Below are 21,873 nucleotides of genomic sequence, written 5' to 3'. Positions count from 1 at the left end.
GTAGAGAGTAGAGGTCCCCTTCTTTTGTTTCATTTGTTTGATGTCGGCTATCCCCCAAAATTTGGGGAAGTGCCTTAGTATATGTATGTATTTATGTATGTATAATATAACTATATTACCATCATAATTTAAAGATCACACATTATTATTATTACTTGCTAAGCACAACCCTAGTTGGAAAAGGAGGATGCTATGAGTCCGAGGGTTCCAACAGGGAAAATAGCCCAGTGGGGAAAGAAAATAAGAAAAGTACAAGAGAAGTAATTAACAATTAAAATGAAATATTTTAAGAACAGTAACAACATTGAAATAAATATTTCATAAATAAACTTTAAAAAGGATATGGACAGTCCCACCTGCAACAGATTTCTGAAATAGACATTCATCTCCTTTGCATGAGGTATTGTACTGAATGTGGTTTCTGTGAGTTAAGTGATATTACTTGAAGGTATTGTCTTTCTAGAAATAGACCTGTGTATTACAGCTACATTTATCAATTCAATTTTTGTTTAATTATCAGTTCCTATTGTAACTTCAGTAAAGTGGATTTTAAGATTCCCAATTTTAGGTATATTATTATTATTACTAGCTAAGCTTACAACCCTCATTGGAAAGGCAGGGTGCTATAAGCCCAATGGCTCCAACAGGGAAGGAAGTAAGGAAATATAGAAGTGGTGTGCCTGAGCGTACCCCCAAGCAAGAGAACTCTAACCCAAGATAGTTCAAGACCATGATACAGATGCAATTTTAGTAAGTGATCTGCTGGCCTCTTCCTGTTCAAAATTTATAATTCTATTGTGTTCAACAATAACTCATCGGTCAATGTAGTTTCATTTTGGTTATCATCCTCTGCATTTGTTCTCTTGTTCAATCAGGAACAGCCTCTTCATTAGTTATTTCAAAATCAGCATCACTGCTGCCATCTAGAAAAATTTATAACTTCTAATACCCCTCATATCCACAATCTACTAAACACATATTTTACATTTACTGATCCACACATGAGAATGATAAAGCTTCCCTATTTTCCAGTTATAATGCAGGTTTATTGATACTTTTGGTAATAAATTGCCTTTTTGTTTGTACTGTAGGTCATAGTTCAGTACTTTCATAAGAAAATTTTATATTTTTATCATTCCCATTAAAATATAGTATGTTGGGTTATTTTTAGTCACATCCTTAGATCTTGAAATAGCTGAGTCTACTGAATCCTAAATGAAGGATGACAATAGAGCTGAAGATGATGTATATAAGAGTTGGAAGAGATGTGAGGGAAAAAGAATAAAAAGTGAGACAACAAAATGCTTAAAAATTTTTGTACAATGTGCACTGTATGTGATATAGCCTAAGACGGATTACAGTCTTTGTAGGTTTTCTGGAGGGCCAGTAAATACTGTAAACATGCTATGAATCTGTGGAACTTGGCAGAAATTCAAACTTAGTCCAAATTAATTTTTTTTTTAGATTGATCTTTCTTGCCGCTTCAGTATTTCTGTCACTTAACCTATCTAGCAGGCAATTTTTCTTTAGTTTATTCTATATTTCTCCATTGCTTTTCTGCACTGGGCTGCTTTCCCTATTAGGGCTCTTGAGATTGTACCATTCTGCTTCTCATAGTAGGGTTGCAGCATGGCAGGTAATAATGATAATTATAACCTTAATTTCTGGGCTCAACCTGTGTCGCTCTGTGGAATGCTCATTAAAGCACCATTTCTAAGGTATAAATACTGCTACATTCCTTCTAAGCACCTTTGAATGTTCGGACGTGTTTTTCGTAGCTCTGTGTTATTTTGTGGCTTTTTTAAGATGTCAAACGTTTTGGAGATCCCTGCTCCGTAGTTGAGTATTATATTTGTCTATTTGGGATTTCTAGGTAGCGACACATTCATTTAATAACCTTGTTGGTTTTTCTCTCAGTCGCTTTGTTGACGCTCCCTTACGGGTGTGTATGTGACCATTTGGTGTCGCTTCCCCGGGATCTCTTTGTTTTGTAACTTTCAATTAGTTCCTCATACTGATTGTAGTCTTATTTTTGTGTTCTGGACATCTAATTCAATGTTTTGGCATGATTTTGTCTTTTATTTAGGCTATTTGGACAGTGTTAGTTAACCACCTGGCCGAGCAGTGTGCGGCTTTTTTTTAGTTTTTTTTACGGGGAATCGGAACGCGTTTTGATTAATTTTAGTTCTGTCTGACCAGATCGGTATTTTACCCAATTTTGAAGGGCTAGTTTTTGTCTAAAATGGTATAGTTTCCTCTCCAAGTCGGCAACTACCCGATTTTGGAAGGTTTGGCTATTAATTCCTTTTACGCCGTGTTTCTTTTTCCCCCATTTTTCTCAGTGTGTCGTTTTAGCCTATTTAATTGAATTTCATTGTATTTTATTGTTTTTATTTGTTTTTCACGTCTGCCATTATATGTTGTTTTTGTTTGCGTGCTTCGCATCAGGTCTTCCTTTGTGTTTCGCAGGGTAGTACCACCCCTCCGATCACAGTGGTCACCCTTGGTGTCCTCTCCCCCTTTACGCCTTTCGCCACTCCCTACATAAGGGGGTAGGCTTGGGTCACATGCTTTTAGAAAACAGGGAGTCACCCGAGGTTGGGGGCTGGCTCTTCGGTCAGTGCGTCGTCGCGGGTAGCGCTCTCTCCTTGTTTCATCTTGGTTAGCCACCAGGCGCACAGGACTAAGTATGCGCCCACCCCCCCTCTCTCTCAGGTTATCCATCTTTGTTATCCTCCCGTTCCGGAGGGCCGGGATATTTTGTGAATCGTATTTACTAATGGTAGTTATGTTTCTTTGATGGGATTCAGACATCCTACTCTGTTCTGATACTTTACTTTATCCTATATTTGTTTACGTAATGTTATGGATGGTTGGTTCGAGAGAGAGAGCGAGGGGCTGCGGCGGAGCTTATAGTGTATGTTAGAGTTAATACTTTGCATTTGTTTTTTGCGACGCATGTCTTCCGGCGCTACATTAGTTACATAGCATTGGGTTTTTGCACCAGATTTACGCATGTCTTCCGGCACCCCATTGGTATCTATTTTCTCCCTTTCTGTCATTAGGTTTAGTTCATTTAATTTCATGGATTCCGGAGTCTACGGATTTCGATGGTGGTTTCTAGTCTGCTTGTCCCTTCTTGCTTACGCTCCACACCCCGGTGGGTATCCCGTGTACTGAGAAACTCGTAATAATTTTCTTTCTTTGGGTCTGGCGGACTGGTTCACGGTTAGGCCACTCATTGTTCTTGGGGCTCCGGATATTTGTTTCTATTTTTTTTTTATTACCTTTTCATGACAGAGGGGTTGAATGCTATTATGTATTATTTCCTTTAGCTTAAGCACGCATGATTTTCTGCTGGGTGTCACGGCGGAATTTAATTTCTTGCGGTATTTCGCCGGGGTTCCCGGCACAAATTAATTTTATATTCATATACCAAATTATCTTACTCGGTTGTCTCCCTCCCCCTGTACCCACCTCGGTAGAATTCTTACTCACCGCACCCTAATCTTGGAAAGTAGGCTTGAGTTATACACTAATGAGAGAAGGGAGACAGCTGAGAGAGAGAGATAGCTCTCACGATCTGTGAGTCGATGCAAATAGCGCTCTCTCCTCGGTTAGTCTTGGATGGCTACCTGACGATCCGGACCGAGTATGAGCAAAATCCCTTTATTTATATGTTTCTTCATCACTTTTAGTTGCTAGGCAAATATAGTATTAGCCCCTTAACATTGAAGAATCTCCAGGAGTCTGGCTTTCTGGTTAGTAAGAAAAACATTGTAAGTAGAAAGTCCTGTGGTTTAGCCTGTACTCAAGTTTTCAAGGTATCACGTTGCCAACATAAGTGAATTATTGTATAATGTTTCTTATATAGTTAAATAAACAAATAAATACTGGTGTATAGATGATCAAATGAAAGGAAGATGTACTGAAGCATACCTGTAATCTAGTGAACCAAGATGTAAGTGTGGGGCTGGCGAAGGTACAATGGTCGTATTACAGTATCAGATTAATAAAGCTCATTAAATGAAAACCACATGTTGTGACAATGAAAATTATTCAAATATGTCCAAAATGGTGTTAAAGATAATACATTGCTATAAAACAATTTAAGAAGGTACAATTAAAGTGTTTTTCACTAAAGTTTCACCTGCTGACTGAGAAAAATTTTCAATTCTCTAAAATTAATTTTCCAATAGAACTATGATTATGGTGAAAACCTCTATTACTCTTGGTGAATTATCAAAATTTTGTGCAACTCATTAAATCTTGGCCAAACACTTCCTAGTTGCATGAATCACTTGCTGATACTTGAGGTTCTTTTAACCAAGCATGTATTCCCCATCAGCATTGCTTTGTATTTGGGTCTTCACTGTCTGTCTGTGCTCAACAATGTCATTTTGATTTTGGCTTCATCCCATGTTAGTCTGGCCAAAGTGCCGTTTTATTCAGATTTGGAATAAAATTTAATTGTAGTTAGTTGATATACTTATTTTTTTTAGAGAGAGCTGGATCTGTATCTTTAACCAATTTTATGTGAATGAAAAATTTTAATTATTAAGCTTATTTAAATTTTAAAACTTCACAATTTCACCCCAAATAAATTTTAACACAATTTCCTCTCCAATTAATTTAAAAACTTCTTAATTACACCCTACAATTAATATTAAAACTCCATGTTTATAAATATATATTATATATATATATATATATATATATATATATATATATATATATATATATATATATATATATATATATATATATATATATATATATATATAGATATAGATATAGATATATAGATATACTGTTGTGTTGACTAGTGTAGTTTTCTTTTTTTTTTGCTAGTAAAAGATGGTATTTTATTTTTTTTTTTCAGTATATAAATGAAAAGCCACAGGTGATTCAAGAATATGAACAAGGAAAGGCAGTCCCCAATCAGAATGTTCTTGGCAAAATTGAACGAGCTATTGGTAAGTAACATTCATCAACATATGTATCAAAGAACTTTTGTTTTTGTATATTGTAATTTATTTTGTAGTGACTATTCCTACTTCCTTTCTATCATATTGCCTGCTAACCTCTTCAACATTTTATTTTGAAGTGAAACTGTGGAGTTCACCTGCCTGTTTTGCATCGGTGCTGAATCGCCCCTGGGGGCCAATGTTCTTGAATTCCATAAATCTTATTTGTTTCAACACAAATACAAGCCCTCATTCTTTACGTAGGAGACGAAATTGGCGCTAGCTGGCATACAGTTATAAAACTATATACATCTATCTACCAAGGCACTTCCCCCAGTTTTTGGAGGTTAGCCAACGTAAAAAAAAAAGAACAAAAGGGTACTTTTCTTCTCTTCGCTCCTCCCAGTCTGACGAGGGATTCAGTTGAGTTTGGTTGGTACTGCTAGGGTGCCACAGCCCACCCTTAATCATTAATTCACCCCAAATAAAGCTTCATATGCTGAAATCCCCCGATTGCTGCTGCCTCAGCTGTCACCAAGACAAACGGAGGAAGCAGCAGTTCCTATCGGAACTGTTACAAGCACTCGCCATTCATTCTCATTTCCAGCACGCTCTTTTGCCTCTCTTACATCTATCTTCCTATCACCTAGAGCTTTCTTCACACCATCCATCCACCCAAACCTTTTAGCCTTCCTGATGTACTTCTCCCATCAACTCTTGCATTCATCACCTTCTTCAGCATTTTCTACATAGCCAAACCGCCTCAACACCTTCACACATCCTCTCTAGCTGCTAATTCATTTCTTACACCCGTTGTCGCTATCACTACTTCGTTCCTAACCCTAATTAAGATACACCAGCCTACTCTCTTCGTCACTTTTATTCCCCACAACTTTAATCCATACATCACAGTTGGTACAATACCTTTCTCATACAGAACTCGCTTTACATTCATTCCTAACCCTCTTCTTTACCAATCCTTTCACTGTCCCCAACATTTTACAGCCTTCATTCATTCTGATGCACATCTGCTTTCACTCCACCATTAGCAGCAACAACAGACCCCAAGTACTTGAACTAATCTACTGCAAGTAAATCTCTATTCAACTTGACATTCAACCTATCACCACCCTTCCTTCTCATGTACTCATACTTACATTACCTCTCAACTTCCTTCTCTCACACCCTTCCAAACTTTGTCACTAATCAACACAGCTTCTCTTCGTAGTCTGCAACCAATACAGTATCATCTACAAGCAACATCTGAATCACCACCCACTCGTGATTACTTATTTATCAGTTGAGAGTCCTCGCCCAAGCATTCACCTCTCACAACTCCATCAACAGACACTCTTGCTGGAAACTACTCACTCACTTTATTTCCTATCCCAAAACATGCATTACTACCTATATAGAAACTATTCACTGCTTGTAACAACCCTCCACCAATTCCATATAACCTCATCACATTCCACATCACTTCCATATCAACTATCATAAGCTTTCTCAAGATTCATGAATGCCACATAAACAGGAGAGGGGATTCCCAGTCCCCTTGTCTTGTCCCTTTTAATCACCTCTTACGATACGCAGGGATAGTTGTTATTGTAATTGTTATGTCTCCGCAGCCACGGGCTTGTGAAATTTTAATCTTTGTTTTATTCCTATTGACGCATTAGCTTGTTGGGGATATTGTCCTTGAGTTGGAGACCTGGTTTCTTAACTCTTTAGGTTGGCTGAAGGTGAACAACTGTCATCCAAGGGGCTCGCCTTTACCTCCGCGGTGTAAGACTTTCCTGAAGTCTAAGGATCAGAGGAACTCTAGTTTTTATCTTGTGTACACCGATACAACTGTGGATGCACAAGAGTAACACGAATACTAGTGAGTATTATTGAAATAGTTTCAGCCTCGCTTATTGATAGTGGTTGCTTCACGATCCGATTGGCTGACCTGGCTGCTTTTAGAAGTTTAGGTTTGCTTTATAAGCTCCCTCTCACTGCACTCGAGTGGAAGCTAGCCTTTCACTTTATAGATTTGCTTCCCTTTATCTCCCTCTGAGCTTGCCGACCCTTTGGGTTTTTTGACAGAAGCGGTCCGCGACCTGCTGTCCTAGCCTCGTAGTTCTTCTATCTAGGCAGCTCAGAAGTGTCCTCATGGTTCTGACTGAAAGTGATTTACCTCTTTGTAGCTCCTAGGAGATCTTGGCAGGTTTCTCAGTGGCTGATAGCACCAAAGGTGAAAGTTATCTTTTCTCCCGAGTTACATGTGTCGAGCGATCTCAATACCTTTCGAGCACAGCTCGCAACACGTCACAGGCTGACAGCATTGAAGCTATCCTTTCACCTGAGAGTTTTACTTGAAGCAAGCGATCTCGCAACATCTAGCAGTGCCCATGCCCAACAGAAGTTTGCTCAAGACAAGTAATCTCTCAGCGCCCGTGACTTTGACTTGCATGCAATCCAAGATCATAACGAACTTTTCTTTCACCTGAGAGTTTTGCTTGTAATAGCAATCTCAATGCCTCACGATTCGGGCTTGCGATGCAATTGAAGCTCACCGCTATTCTGGATTGTGGTGCCAAAGGTGGAAGTTATCCTTTCATTTAAGAGTTTTGTTTGAAGCAAGCAACTTCTAACGCCTCGCGATGTGATCCAAACTCACAGCTAGCCTGGATTACAGCGCCAAAGGTGAAAGCTATCTTTTCACCCAAGAGTATTGCTTGGAAGACACTTGCGACACACTTCAAAATCACAGCACAAGCCTGGATCACACTTTTGTGACTTTTCATGATCTTCGGAGTGTGGTAGAGCACACGAGCCTGGCATGTACTCCTGTGACAGATTGCAATTCTGCGATAGCTCTTGGTTATGTTGGGTTTTGCCCTCTTGTCTAATCCGAGCTCTTGCTCTATTTTGAATGTCTTACTAGACCCCTAACATGCATCAAACAGATTTAGAATAAGTGGTTTATTTCACCTCTTGGTCTCTTGACATCAGTCTAAACCTAAGAGTTCAAGGGTAGGTTTTCATATCAAGCAACCCTTGTGCCTACCATAGCTAATTGTTTTCTATTATGCATGCGCTATCCAGCTTCACATTTCAAGTGTTTATAGAAACAAATTCTTTCTAGAGCCCGAGTGGGGCGCAATACAACAGAGGATATGAGACGATTTGACATTTTCTTGGTAAATTATGTCTCGTAAGATTACATTAAAAATCCCAGGTTTGCCTGTAAGGATTCCCAAAAATTTTCGGACTTACTCTGGTATTCTGAATTCAATGTTGAAAAAATACAAATTACTTTAGATTTTTAATGTTATCCTTTTTTTCATGAATGCATGATTGCGGTCATGAATTTGATTCTCATAGAGAATTAAGTTTGTTTAGGTGAAGCACTTCCCTTCTCAGAGTAAAAAAAAACTCCCTAATACAGCATGGCAGCAGATATGTTTTTTTATAATTTACTTGTTCGTACATTAAAGTTATCTGCCTCAGGAAAGTAGTTAGTCAGCTGACGTTCTGTTCGCGTTTGTTTAAATATGTAGGTTTTAAGACCTTTTGGTAGGAGTTTCAGTGGATATTCCTACTGTTCATTTATCTTCCTTAGGAAGAAATAGGGTTAGCCAGCCATCTATGAGGATGAAGAAGCTACTTAAGTTGAGCACTTGAGTTTTCTTCCTAATCCTCATTTGTGTTCTAGTTCTTTCTTCTCTCGCTCTTTTCGAGCAAACATTAGAACGATACCTCAAGGCAATCAGTTTTGGAACATTTACATGCATGTTTGTTAATACTGATCTATTTAGTTATATTAAATTTAGTGGGGTTCCCCTGCTGCATGGGACCGGAAAAGCAGCCATTAAAGTAAGTAAGTATTATAAGCTATAACCATGATTGGAAAGCAAGATGCTATAAGCCTAAGGACTCCCAACAGGGAAAAATAGCCATGAGGAAAAGAAACAAAGAAAGAAACTACACAAGAATTAATAAACAATCAAAATAAGATTTTGCAAGAACAAAAACAACATTTAATTAGGTCTTTCATATATAAACTATAAAAATTTCCAAAAAACAAGAGGAAAAGAAATGATAGAACAGCTATTTACTGGCTGCCTTTTTAGTTTGCTCTCTCAGTAGAGCTATACTAGTTGTACTGGTATGGGTTCACACATTCTTAAGAAAGCAATATAACAGTAAATGTTTGCAAATTGCAGCTCTTTGCTCAATTAATTGTTTGTATCCAATTTCTCTACTGAGGGAAAGTGGCAAAAGGGAATGACAGGCACTAGTTTCTACCAGAAAACACACATTAGATCCTTAATCATGCAAAAAGATTTGCTATCAGTCACATGTCTCTCAGCTACTCTTCTAACTTCTAACCCCCTTTTCTTCCAGCAAGTAGAGACTGGAGTAAACCAGCAGGTTGGTTAGTGGAGGAAAGGTAAATGAGTCACACAATACAGACCTGAGCAGGTTCTCAGGTTTGTCCTGTAATATTATAGGAAGTGCATTTACTTCCCAAGGGCTCTAAACAGGCGGGGCACCAATATACTGTAGTAGTTGCACTTTGGTACATTTTCAGAGGGATTATTTTGAATACTTTCCAAGCCTTTGACATATCATCCTTTGCCGGTTGACATTAAGGCTTCAACCTTTTTGCCTTCACTTGTGAACTCGGTCTAGGGACAGTGGCTGACTGGACCTATGGGAGTTGGGCTAACATCTTTGGAACCAGCATATCTTCATCCATCTGAGGATCTATAGGGTAGTGCTCAAGAGACCACTCTTCTCAGAGCAAGTGCTCACTCAACTGCGCTCTTGAGCTCGCCAACCCTTTGAGTACCGTTGACACATCAGATGACAGAATTCTCAGACTAAAGGAAGTGGCAAAACCCTTCCTCAGACGGGAGATTCTCCCGGCTCGACATTACTTAAGCCTCCTAGGCCATTTGACCTCCCTGATCTGTCTAGTTCCCAATGGCCGTCTCAGAATAAGATCCCTACAATGGCAGTTGAAACATCATGGAACCAACTCTCTGATTCTCAAGACAGCCTAGTCCACACATCACAGAAACAAGTGACGGATCTTGTGTCATAGGCCGTGATTTAATTACATAATAATACATGATTGGAGGCGGTGAGTTATATGATTGTTACATCGTAAGAGGATTTATTGTCTTAAGTTAATTTTCACAACCAAATGAGCATAAATCTTCAAAGCGAGTGAATTAGAAATTTAAATCTTGATATTACATAACAGAAGAATTTTTATCGCTGGCTCTTAAATGATTTCATCAGTCAAATACAATGGAATTAACTTTTAACTAATACAATAATTACACATGGGGAGAGCGAACACTCGGGGAGTCATTTACATGATTCAGATTATAATATCTTAGGAGAAACTATTGGACGTCTTATGGCGTATGGGCGTCCACCATGATTGAGGTAGGCTTACCATGGCAGGTGGGCCTAGTGAGGGTTGCCCACTCACGAGTAGGACTCGAGCTTAACTGGCCTTCTGTTCATATAATCGGGGCACTCTTATTTCCCCTACATTGCTGGGGCGTTTGAGGGCTTGTCTCACCTAAGGGTAGCAGTGGCAGGTGATGTTACCGCACCGTACTATTTCTCCCTCTGTGTCCCTTCTCCCCGGTGTACCTGTTGACATGGAAACAGATTCAGTACACTTGTGCTTGGGTCAGCAAATACCCAGCAATATTGAAAGTTGCTTGAACTGCTTCCCACAAAACCCATGAATTAGGGAGACGAAGTCATACGTCGGCAATATCTGCCCTATTTCCTACGCATTAACTTTACTGTTTAGCCTTTGTTTAAAAGCATTAATTTGTTCGTGACACTTCTTTGGTGAGTGGCAGACAACCTCCGTAAAGGCCAAGATCTCTCAGTTCCCGCTTCGGACTTGTTGCTCTTCACGGACGCATTAAAGGAAGATTTGGGGAGCTCACTTACTATAACACATGGCCTTGAGTCTATGGTCAGAGTCCGAAAAGTACCAACACCTAATTCTCTTAGAGCTGAGAGCACCCCTTCTAGCTCTTCAGCAGTTTCATCAGTTGCTGGCGGGTTACTCTGTAGTGTTGATGAGCGACAACACCACAGTAGTGTCTTACATAAACAAACAAGGAGGTACCTTTTAACTGCTCCTTTGCCATCTTGCAGTAGAGATTCTTCAATGGTCGGAAGATCATTCGGTGTTCCTATCAGCTCGCTTCATTCCAGGCAAGAGGAATGTGCTCGCAGACCACCTGAGCACGGCGACTCAAATATTGGGCTTCAAGTGATCTTTGAATCCTCTGATAGCGAAAAAAGTCCTGACTTTGTGAGGTTCCCCGACAGTGGACCTGTTTGCAACGTCCTTGAACTATAGGCTTCCGTTGTATTGTTCCCCAGTCTCGGCCCTTCAGCCTCTACAGAAGGATGCATTCCAACAATGGTGGGACAACATTGACGTGTATACCTTTCCCCTGCTCTGTCTGATTAGGAGACTGCTCAACAAGAATCAGTTTCCAACAATCTACTGATGACCCTCATAACTCCACTTTGGCATCAGGCAAATAAGTTTCCGGATCTTCTGTAACTTTCCATAGATCTCCCAAGAGAACTACCCCCACGACCCAATCTACTCAAACAACCACACGCGAACATATTTCACAGGACAGTTCCGTCTCTACGGCTTCACCCCTGGAGACTATCCAGCATCTCTCCGAGAGGTTTTTCACAAGCTGCGAGATGGAAGTCTGGTCACTTACAACAGTCTTTTGCCTCAGAGTACCAGGCAAAATTAAACGTCTTTTGTGGTTGGTGTTGTGGGAGGAATATCTCTCCCCTCAATGCCTCTATTCCCGTAATAGCAGAGGTTCTGAATTATCTTTGAGGAAAAATGCCTTTCAGTCTCTGCGGTGAAAGGCTTTCACACAGCCTTAAGCCTAGCTTTCATTTGACTGAATGGGGTGGACCTTTCCTCTTTGTTGGAACTTTCTCTACTCATACAGAGTTATGAGATCTCTTGCCCCTAGTTGGAGATAAGACCACCTTGGAACGTGGTTCGCGTCATGAGGTCGTTGAAAGGATCCAGCAAATCATTACACAATGCAACTGTAATATAACTTTGAAGTCTGTGTTCCTACTCGCTTTAGCATCAACTAAGAGAGTCGGTGAACTTCGTGGTCTTTTGTACGACGTTGCCCATTCAAGGGGATGGGGGAAGTGACTCTCGGCTTCGTCCCCGAGTTTATTGCAGACTCAAATCCTTGGATACTGGACCCTACATTCGGACCCTTTCAGGATAAGATTTTATGTTCTGTAACCAATGATCCAGATCAATTGTTACTATGCCCAGTAAGGAGTTTGAGATACTACCTTCAAAGGCCCAGCTGGTATGCCAATATGTGGGGGTGTAGGACGAAAAACACAAAATTTTGAAAAATTCATTGAGCTTCATAGGGCAATGGAGAATTGTATATGAAATACTTCGGCAAAATTCATCTTGGTTTCATAGTCACAGGGTAATTAAAAAAAGTAACTCGATAAGCTGTAAACATTGATCCCTACAAGAAAATGAAGCATTTCTTCAGTTATCGTAAGTTTTGATAATTATATTTTAATATAAAAATAATTGAGCAATGACATCTGTGTAAGATTCCACGAGTTGCAAGACGAAGTTTTACAACATTTTGGGCCAGTGCTAGCACAAACCTCAGGGAGAGTAGACGTTTGAGCTTGACCTGACATTCACTCATTTTTACATCTCGTTTTATCTTGGTTTCGGCAAGAATTTCATCATGCCAAAGGGGAAAGGACAATTTCAACATCTCACTAACAAAAGGAAGAAGAAAATTGGCTTCATTAAGAGTTCAGAAGTGGGTAACAGCAGAGAGAGAGAGAGAGAGAGAGAGAGAGAGAGAGAGAGAGAGAGAGAGAGAGAGAGAGTGAGTGTGGGGGGGGACCTAACAAAGCAAGATATTGAGCAAAGGTATCTTCATTTATGATTAAATTAGGATAAATAACATTGTTTTGGTTTATTGATATCCAAAAAAGAACATAAAATTCATGATGATCATGATTTATTAATACAGTATAGTCTTTGTAAAATTACAAAGGAAAACTTTTAATATTCATATCTCAAAACTATACTTACTGACCTTCAAAATCTATCTTCTCCTTTAGTTTTAAAGATAGTATTGAAATTTTGTATTTAACTTAGACATAAAACAATATAATTGAGCCCTTTTTATAAAACAATAAAATGAAGCCCTTTTTTCCAATTTAGTTTCATATTTTTTATCTTACTTATTTTCCCTTATTTATGGGGTTTTATTTTCTTTTTACCATTATGAAAAAATTCATATCTAGCAATAAAATGACTTTTAGAAAAAAACTTCATTTGATTGGAGGTCTACATCAGGTCTATATAGGTTAGTAATCCTAGATCTTAATATTAATTATCAAGGGAAGAGATAGAATTTGAAAAACACTCATTTTCAGATTTCCAGGATTAATCGCCCTAGCATTGCAAAAATCCTATATAGTTCGAAGTTCTATATTACCCTATTAAGTGGTATGAATATCAAAGTCAAGTCCTTAAAAAATGGCATTAACCGGCCTGCCCCCTTAAATGTATAGCAGCAACCCGACCTCGACTAACATAGCTGTTTGTTAGCTTGGGTAGAACTAAAAGGATGATCACTAAAAACTATGGTTCAGCTTGGATATGCAAGGTCATTAACCAGGCTATCAATCCTGAACATTCTTTGGCTCGCAAACTTAGAGCTCATGATGTCAGGAGTATGAGTACATCCCTGGCATTCAAACACACCTTCTCCATGTCATAAGTTTTATAAGCAGCTGTTTGGAAACTTCAAACTACATTCACTGCACACTATCCACAAATCATTACCCACAGGTAGCAATTGGATGAAAGGCATTGGTTACTAGAGTCTAGGATGAATGTATTTATGTCTGGCCTTTTTTCCTTTTCAGCTTCCTCTCTCTTAGGGTGCTGCAGATAATAACTATTTCCCTTGTGTAGCTTAGTATAATATATATTAATAAACAAGTGTACATCCCCAATGTTACTTTTAAGGTGAAAATTGGGAAACTTCTATTTTATGCATAAGTTTCCTGTTTAGAACATTCTTACCTAGATATTCATATGCTTCATCGCGCATTCATTTTGCTCAGGCCGCTATCATTCTCTTATGTATTGATAAGCAAGGTGTCGAGATTTCCCTTGATTACTGTACTAGGCAAACCGTGGTCAATAACTATGCCAGTAGTCGGACTTAAATACCCACCTAAGTCTGTATGTATAAATTAACATAAAGTTTGTTAGTTTGGTGAACTAATGATATTTGTACATAATTTGTATTTGTTCCAACACGGAGTACTTACCTCCAACTACTTTCTTAGGAGTATCTGGGATCTCCTCCCAACCGACCAGAATTTTGTGTAGTTTACCCTACCTCCGTTTTCTATGCCAGGGAACCTCTGGCGGAGTGATACGCGCCATGAGGCGACCCGGGGTCAGAGAGCGTGCTCTCTCAGGTCTCGACCTCCAGTAAGTTTTCTGGTCGCGTCGTGATAACATCTCGCCGCGCTCTCCTTACCCAGTGCGACCCTTTGTGTCCCACGTGGTCCTCTTGTGTTTATACCTTACCTTATCCTACCCTTTCCCTCTGTGTTCCTATGTCTTTTGGTGCTTTACCGTTCGTTATGGAGCATCCCCGTCGTTGCCCCGGGCCTATGGCCGGTTAATCTTGTGGGGCATTTCTGTCCAAGCCGGAAGTTGACCCCTACACCCTGTGTTCGTCGTGTAGGGGCAGTGTGTGTTCCCTGCAGCCACGTGTCCAGAGTGTGAATCCTGGAATGAAGTCCAGTGGGTGCGCTACGGAACCAAAAAGAAGGCGGCTACCAAGAAGTCGCCGAAGAAGCCAAGCATTGCCTCACCTCTTGCTTCGCCCGATGCCTCTTCGGAGAGAGCTTCTCTGCCGCCTTCCCCTACCTAGAGTAGGGGACGAGGTAAGTCTGTTGCGGGCAGCGGCCCATTGCTCTTCCCCAGGAGTCCGTGATGCCTGTTGGTGGGGATGTAGTGTCGGTTCAGGCAAGTGGGGGTCCTGAGGGAAGGACGGGAGTGTGTTCGGGAGATGAGGGCCTGTTGCCTGCAGGTCCCGTCTCTACTGACGATCCCATGTGGGGGAAGGCTGCCATAACCTCTTTCCCCGCTTCGTGGATCTGCGTTTCAGGTACGTCAGCAGCCGGGGGAGATGCCGAGATGGAGGATTCACCGAGCTCGGACCACCTCACATGGGCGCCGCTGAGGACGCCCTTAAGGTCACCTATGAGACTGGAGGAGGGGTTCGACACCTGGTTTACCTGTAAGAAAATCCCTCGCTCTCCCCCGACGCCCTCAGAAACGCTCCCACCCATCTTAATCCAACCTTCTTCGTCAGCGGACCGGCATGAAGAACCACCAGCAACGCGGGACTACGCGGACCGAGCAGCACGTTCGTACCAGTCTTCGGTCTCCTCTTTTGGGTTTTACTCCTTGGAAGATGAAGGTCCGAGGGATTCGAAGAGGAGAAGAGACAGATCCCACAGGAGGAGGTTCCGTTCCCGTTCCCGATCTCACCACCCCAGGAGGTGTTCCAGATCCCCCAGGAGGAGACACAGGAGAAGCCACTCGCCAAAAGAAGAATGGGTGCGTGTCACCATCCCACGAAGTCACCTCCTAGAGGCTTCAGCAGTCTTGAGTACCTCTGGGTGGCTCCCAAGAGCTCTTTCTCCATCCTCGAGGTACGGCCCCTCCAGCAGACCAGAACATTGGCGGGAGTCCTCGCATCAGGTCTTGGTTGACAGGCATAAGCCCGCGAAGGTTCTGACTTCATCCGCACAGCGGAGAGAGTTGCCCCTTCAGACTGGCAGCCTCGTCCCGGACCACGGGTCTTCAAGCGAACGCCCTGACCGTAAGAGTCATCCAGTTATCACGGGGAAGCCCGCAGTAGGGGGTAGGCCCATAACGGCTACCCTCGTCCCAGCAGGGCTGGCCACTCGGCGAGTCGAGAGTTCTCCATGAGAGGAAGATGCCTCCACCTCAAGTGGAGCCCTCCGCCTTAGACGTTCCTACTCAGGCGGAGGACCACTCAGCCGAGGCCCTCGTCGATAGCGGAGAATGGTCAACGGACGAAGTCTCCACGTATAGGAGGGAACTGGCCCTAATCAGGCGCCATCATAGACTAGATGAGCCGAAGCCCTCGTCGGATGAAGCCTGGCTCTCCGGCCTTAGCAGGCTGGTGGATAACCCTGTACAACAGAGGCCTTCGCTGGCTCTTCCCCTGGCGAGGGACGTTAGGCTGGGTGTGGACCACATAGATAGGTTATAGCCAGCCAGGCGGATGTTCCCAGGAATCAGAGCTCCTCCAAACTCCTCCAGGGGCATAAGACTCAGAAGCATTTTATCTCCCGGAGGGGCGCCGTGGAGGTCCCTGTTCGGTTGAGCCAGCAATCGCCATCCTTAATCAGGGAGCCGCTGAAGACAGGGATTCCTCCGCTTCAATATGTTTTTCTCCGTCAGAAGCCTCCATGATGGAGGACATGGCCCTGGACTTGGTGTACGTCTCATCATGGCTAGACTGGTGGGCTTGCACATTGGTAGGTTTTCACGCCTCCCACGACCTCTCCGTCCCCGAGAACCAAGCCTTACTGAGGGAACTAATTAGATCAAGAAGGAAGGCACTCGAAGTTCCTGTCATACCAGTTCCTCTCACAGGCAGGCAACTGGATCCTGCTGAAGAGGGACACAGTCCTGAGTAAGTTGGTCAGGAGACTATCAGACAGGGAAGCAAGAGCCTTAAGGAACTTACCCCTGTGGGGTGACTTGGTGTTCCCCCTGAAGGCGGTGGAAGAGACGGTAGAGAGGGTCAGGAAACTGAAGGATGTGGGAGAACCCAGGCCCCCTCCAGCAAGACATCCTGCCCAAAGGAGTACCTCTTCGGATGTCTCTCATCCTCCCCGCACCTCGCTGATCCAGCCCAGGAGGGATGCCCCGTCGGTGTCGTGGCACCAGCCCTCGCAGCTCTCCCGTAGGGGTACTTCGATTCGTCAAGGAATCTTCAGACCATCCTACTCTGGCTCCAGGAGAGGACGTTCCAGCCACGCCTCTCGAAGGAGATAGGATGGGAGGACCCCTACTCCTGCCAAAGCCTCAGGTATGGAGATGCTTCGATCACTCGTGGCAAGCATGGTGGGACCACGGAGCAGATCCGTGGACCGTAACAGTGCTGAAGGAAGGGTACAGGTTACCCTTTCTAGCGAACAGTGCTGAAGGAGGGGTACAGGTTACCCTTCCTAGCGAACAGTGCTGAAGGAGGGGTACAGGTTACCCTTCCTAGCGGAGCCGCCCCCTCTGATCCCGGACCAGCAGGCAGAGTGGTTGGTGCCCAAGGACCCCTTGAAGAAGACAGCGTTGCAGGAGGAAGTTTCGGCCATGATCGCGAAAGGGGCAGTAGAACCAGTCACAAACCCAAGACCGGGGTTCTACAGCAGGCTCTCCCTGGTGGAGAAAGCGACAGGGGGCTGGAGACCGGTCATAGACCTCTCAGCCCTCAACAAGTTCATGTGCAAGACAGACTTCAAGATGGACACCCCGAAGTCGGTCTTAGCGGCCTTGAGGGAGGAGGACTTCGTGATGTCCCTAGACCTCAAGGACACCTACTTCCAGATCCCTGTCCACCCCTCCAGCAGGAAGTTCCTAAGGGTAAAATGGGGTACCCAGACGTTACGGTTCAGGACCCTCTGCTTCGGTCTGTCAAAAGCTCCTCAGGTCTTTGCAACAGTTTCAGCCTGGGCACACGAACAGGGCATCTGCCTGATTCAGTACATAGACGACTGGTTGTTGCTTTCAGCCTCAGAGGGAGCACTGAAGGAGCAAGGCGCGAAATTTCTGCGGTTCTGCAAAGTCTTTGGTATCATCATCAACCTGGAGAAGTCTCAGCTGATACCCTCCACCAGGATGACCTACCTAGGGATGGTCCTAGACTCCAGGTTGGCGAGAGCCTTCCCCTCCGGGGAGAGACTGGACAACCTGGAGCAGATACTCCGGCCCTTCCTGTCGGCCAGCCCAGGAGAGCCAAGGATTGGCAAAGGCTGATAGGCCATCTCGTGTCGTTGGAAAAGTTAGTTCCCCAGGGGAGGCTCAAACTCAGGGGGGTGCAGTGGAACCTGAAAGAGCTATGGAAGTAGGGGGACTCCCCGCACAAAATAGTCCCGGTGTCCCAGAGACGAAGGAGGTCCTGAAGTGGTGGCATGTCAGAACAAACACCCTCAAGGGAATGCCCTTCGTAGTCGACCCTCCGGAGATGCTGCTGTTCACGGGCGCATCCAAGGAAGGTTGGGGAGCCCATCTTCTCGACAAGATAGCGAAAGGAAAATGGGATTCCGAGGAGATTAGATGGCACATAAACGTGCTGGAACTGATGGCCGTACAAAGGGCATGCCGAGAATTCGTCCATCTACTGCGGGGAAACACCGTGGCGTTGATGTGCGACGACGCCACGGTGGTGGCCTACGTGAAGAAGCAGGGAGGACTAAAGTTGAGGGAACTGTGCAGTCTCACGACGGAATTCCTGGAATGGGCAGAGGAGGAGCAGATCAAGATCACAGCCAGGTTCATTCCGAGAAAGAGGAACGTCTTGGCAGATGGCCTCAGCAGGATGGGTCAAACGGTCCCTACACCCAGGTGTGGCCAAGACCATCATCCTGAAGTGGGGCTCGCCGGTAATAGACCTCTTCGCCACGAGACTAAACGCACAGCTTCATGTGTTATGTTCTCCTGTGCCAGACCCAACAGCAGCGTTCGAGGATGCCTTTCAACACCCTTGGGACAATCTCGACGTATACGCCTTTCCCCCCCTTCAGAATGCTCAGGCAGGTCCTCAACAGGGTGAGGCGAGCGTACAACCTGTGGATGACTTTGGTAGCGCCCTGGTGGCCGGAGAGAGAATGGTTCGCAGACCTAAAGGAACTTGGCCTCTTCCGGACAGGCCAGACCTTCTCCGGCAGCCTCACTTCCAAAGGTTTCACGAAAACCCTCGGTCCCTCCGCCTTCACGCGTGGAGGTTATCGAGCATCTCCTGAGGAAGGAAGGTTATTCGTCGAAGACCGTAGAGAGGATGTCAGGCTACCTAAGGCGTCCGTCGGTCGCGGTATACCAAGCGAAGTGGGCTACCTTTACAAAATGGTGCTCTTCGAAGAACATCAGGGCATTGGGGGCCTCCATTCACGAGATAGCAGATTTCCTGGTCTATCTTAGGACGAAGTAGGCACGTCCATTCCAGCCATCAAAGGAGTCCGAGCGGCGTTGGGCTAAGTTCTCCGAAAGGGCATCGACCTAGGTGCTTCCAGACATATCTCAATGCTCATCAAGAGCTTTGACCAGTCGTGACCCCCCCCCCCCAAGCCACTAGAGTGCCCCAGTGGGATGTGGGTAGAGTTCTGAAGATGCTATCAGAACCTCCCTTCGAGCCTCTTAAGGATATCCTAGACAAGGAGCTCACCCTCAAGACGGTCTTCCTGTTAGCTCTTGCTTCAGCGAAAAGAGTAAGTGAGATTCATGGGCTTTCTTACGAGGTCTCTCTTGAAGGGGTGGCGAGAAGCTACCTTCAGGTTCTTACGCACCTTCGTGGCTAAAACTTAGAACCCACCTGTTTGGGAGCCTATGTTTGAGGGGTTCTCAGTGCCAGCAATCCCGCAGACGGACAACCCGAGGGACTTGCTACTGTGCCCAGTCAGGGCAGTACGGAAGTACCTAGAGAGGACGGCCAGACTTCGCCCCGAGACAGAATCTGTTCGTCTCCTCAGGACAGGTGAAGAAGCCTGTATCCAAGAATACGGTCTCCTTCTGTCTGCGACAGGTTATCATGAGAGCCTATGATAGTTTAGGGAGTCTCTTCTGGGGAAGCCTAGACCCCACGATATTAGAGGTTTGAGTACTTCGTTGGCCTTCGAGAGGAACATGGCAGTGGGCCAGATCCTGAGGGCAGGTACGTGGTCAAGACAATCTACCTTTACGGCTCACTACCTAAAGGAATGTTTGAGAAAATCCTTGGATGGATTCTCTCTTGGTCCCGTCATTTCTGAGCTCAAGAAGATTTAAAGGTGTAGCCCCGGGGAAGCCGTGGGCTGTAAGTCCAGAGACACGGTTCCTTCCTTACCCCTTTTTCCCCCCGATCACCTTCCCCTTCATGACATTCATTCCTTCACCTTCCATGGGATACACTGACAGTGAAAGAATACGTCGCCAAGGATTTTTACAGAGGTAAGTTACTTAGACACTAAGATAGTTTTTTTTGCGTAGTTTCCCTATTTCTCGTTTCTCTATTTGAGGTCAGCAGAACCTAGCCTCCTATCTAGGTTCCTCTTTTCTCTTCGTCGACGGTCTCTAGGTCCAGTAGGCCACTCCCACCTCCTAAAGTATAAGTCTCCTAAGTAATTCGAGGTAAGTACTCCGGTGTTGAAACAAATCACAAATTTTAACTATTTTGTATTTTTCCTAACAGTACTTACCTCGAACTACTTTTGGGTTATGACTCGCCCATCCTGCCCCGAGTGCTTTACAGGACTTCATAGAAACCTATCTAGCTAAAACTTACTGGAGGTCGAGACCTGAGAGAGCACGCTCTCTGACCCCGGGTCGCCTCATGGCACGTATTACTCCACCAGAGGTTCCCCCGCATAGAAAACGGAGGTAGGGTAAACTACACAAAATTCTGGTCGGTTGGGAGGAAATCCCAGATACTCCTAAGAAAGTAGTTTGAGGTAAGTGCTGTTAGGAAAAATACAAATTACTTAAAATTTGTGATTTTACCCTAACAAGACAAACCTGGAGTTATTTGTATAAACTGTCCTGCCATCGCCTGTCCTCCAATAAGTCCTACCTACAAAGAAAAAGAGACTAGCTCACACACACTGTGCGTATACATTATATACAGTGACTAGCTCACCACTACATGAGTATACAGTATATACAAGGTGGCTGGTACCCCTAGCCACCCCCTACACAGTCTCCGGGTAGGGTTCCCACCTGGCACCTAAAGTCTTATGGGCTACCTTCCAGGTTTGTATTAGTTAGGGAAAAATGGAAATTATCTACAAATTTTTTGTTTCAAATGTTTTATTGTTAAAAAGACAAATGTTTGCATAAGTGAGCTGGGTCCCATACACAACCATTTTCTGACCTAGGTACCTATTATTTTACTGTTCTCAAAAATTTCCAGGAAAGCTATATATTTTAGCATTCCATCCAAAGTAATTCCATCATTTTTTTTTTATTTTGGTTCATGGACTAGATTGTTAGCTTTCTTATAATTGATATGGTAATCATAAATAAATGTTTCCTGCGTATATGTTATTGCTTTGCCAAGAGCATATAATTTGACCAGAAAATACAAAGATGAGAATATATTATCCTTGCCACATTTTTCTTGTGTTTGTATTTAGTACAAGTAGTGTATATTTTGTGTAATTTGAGGAAAGGGCTCTCCACTGGTTAGTATGTAACCCTGAAATATGATAATATGTCCTTATGATCTCCATGGTTGGTAACCCAAAATATAAAGGTATTTATGATCCCCTATGGTGGGGAATATTACCACAAAATGTCCATATTATATTTACTGAAGTCTATTCAAGCATCTTTAGCCAAAAAATTATATTGAAGCCCATTTTCACAACTGAAATTTTCAAGAGAAACATTGCATTTTTTTGTCCATTATTGGTTTTCATCCAGACATGATAAAATGGGGAATTTTTCTAGCCTGCAATCTAGTAAAATTTTCAAAATAAAAAATTTCCTTATGTCAAATAATGACCTTTAAAAATTGCCTATATAATG

General features: G+C 43.4%; 1 protein-coding gene across 1 annotated transcript in view; it reads left to right on the top strand.

The window, feature by feature from the left end:
• mbf1 (multiprotein bridging factor 1) overlaps positions 1-21,873 on the top strand; it is a 1,089,494-nt gene that overhangs the window by 1,063,559 nt on the left and 4,062 nt on the right. The window contains exon 7 of the mRNA XM_068386943.1: positions 4,883-4,976. Coding sequence (XP_068243044.1) covers positions 4,883-4,976 — 94 coding nt within the window. The remainder of the gene's footprint in view (positions 1-4,882; positions 4,977-21,873) is intronic.

This window comes from Palaemon carinicauda, chromosome 14 (genome assembly GCF_036898095.1).
Source record: "Palaemon carinicauda isolate YSFRI2023 chromosome 14, ASM3689809v2, whole genome shotgun sequence".
Classification (NCBI taxonomy): Eukaryota; Metazoa; Arthropoda; class Malacostraca; order Decapoda; family Palaemonidae; genus Palaemon; species Palaemon carinicauda.
The sequence above is the reverse complement of the archived record's forward strand: the minus strand, read 5'-3'. Positions and strand labels throughout refer to the sequence as shown.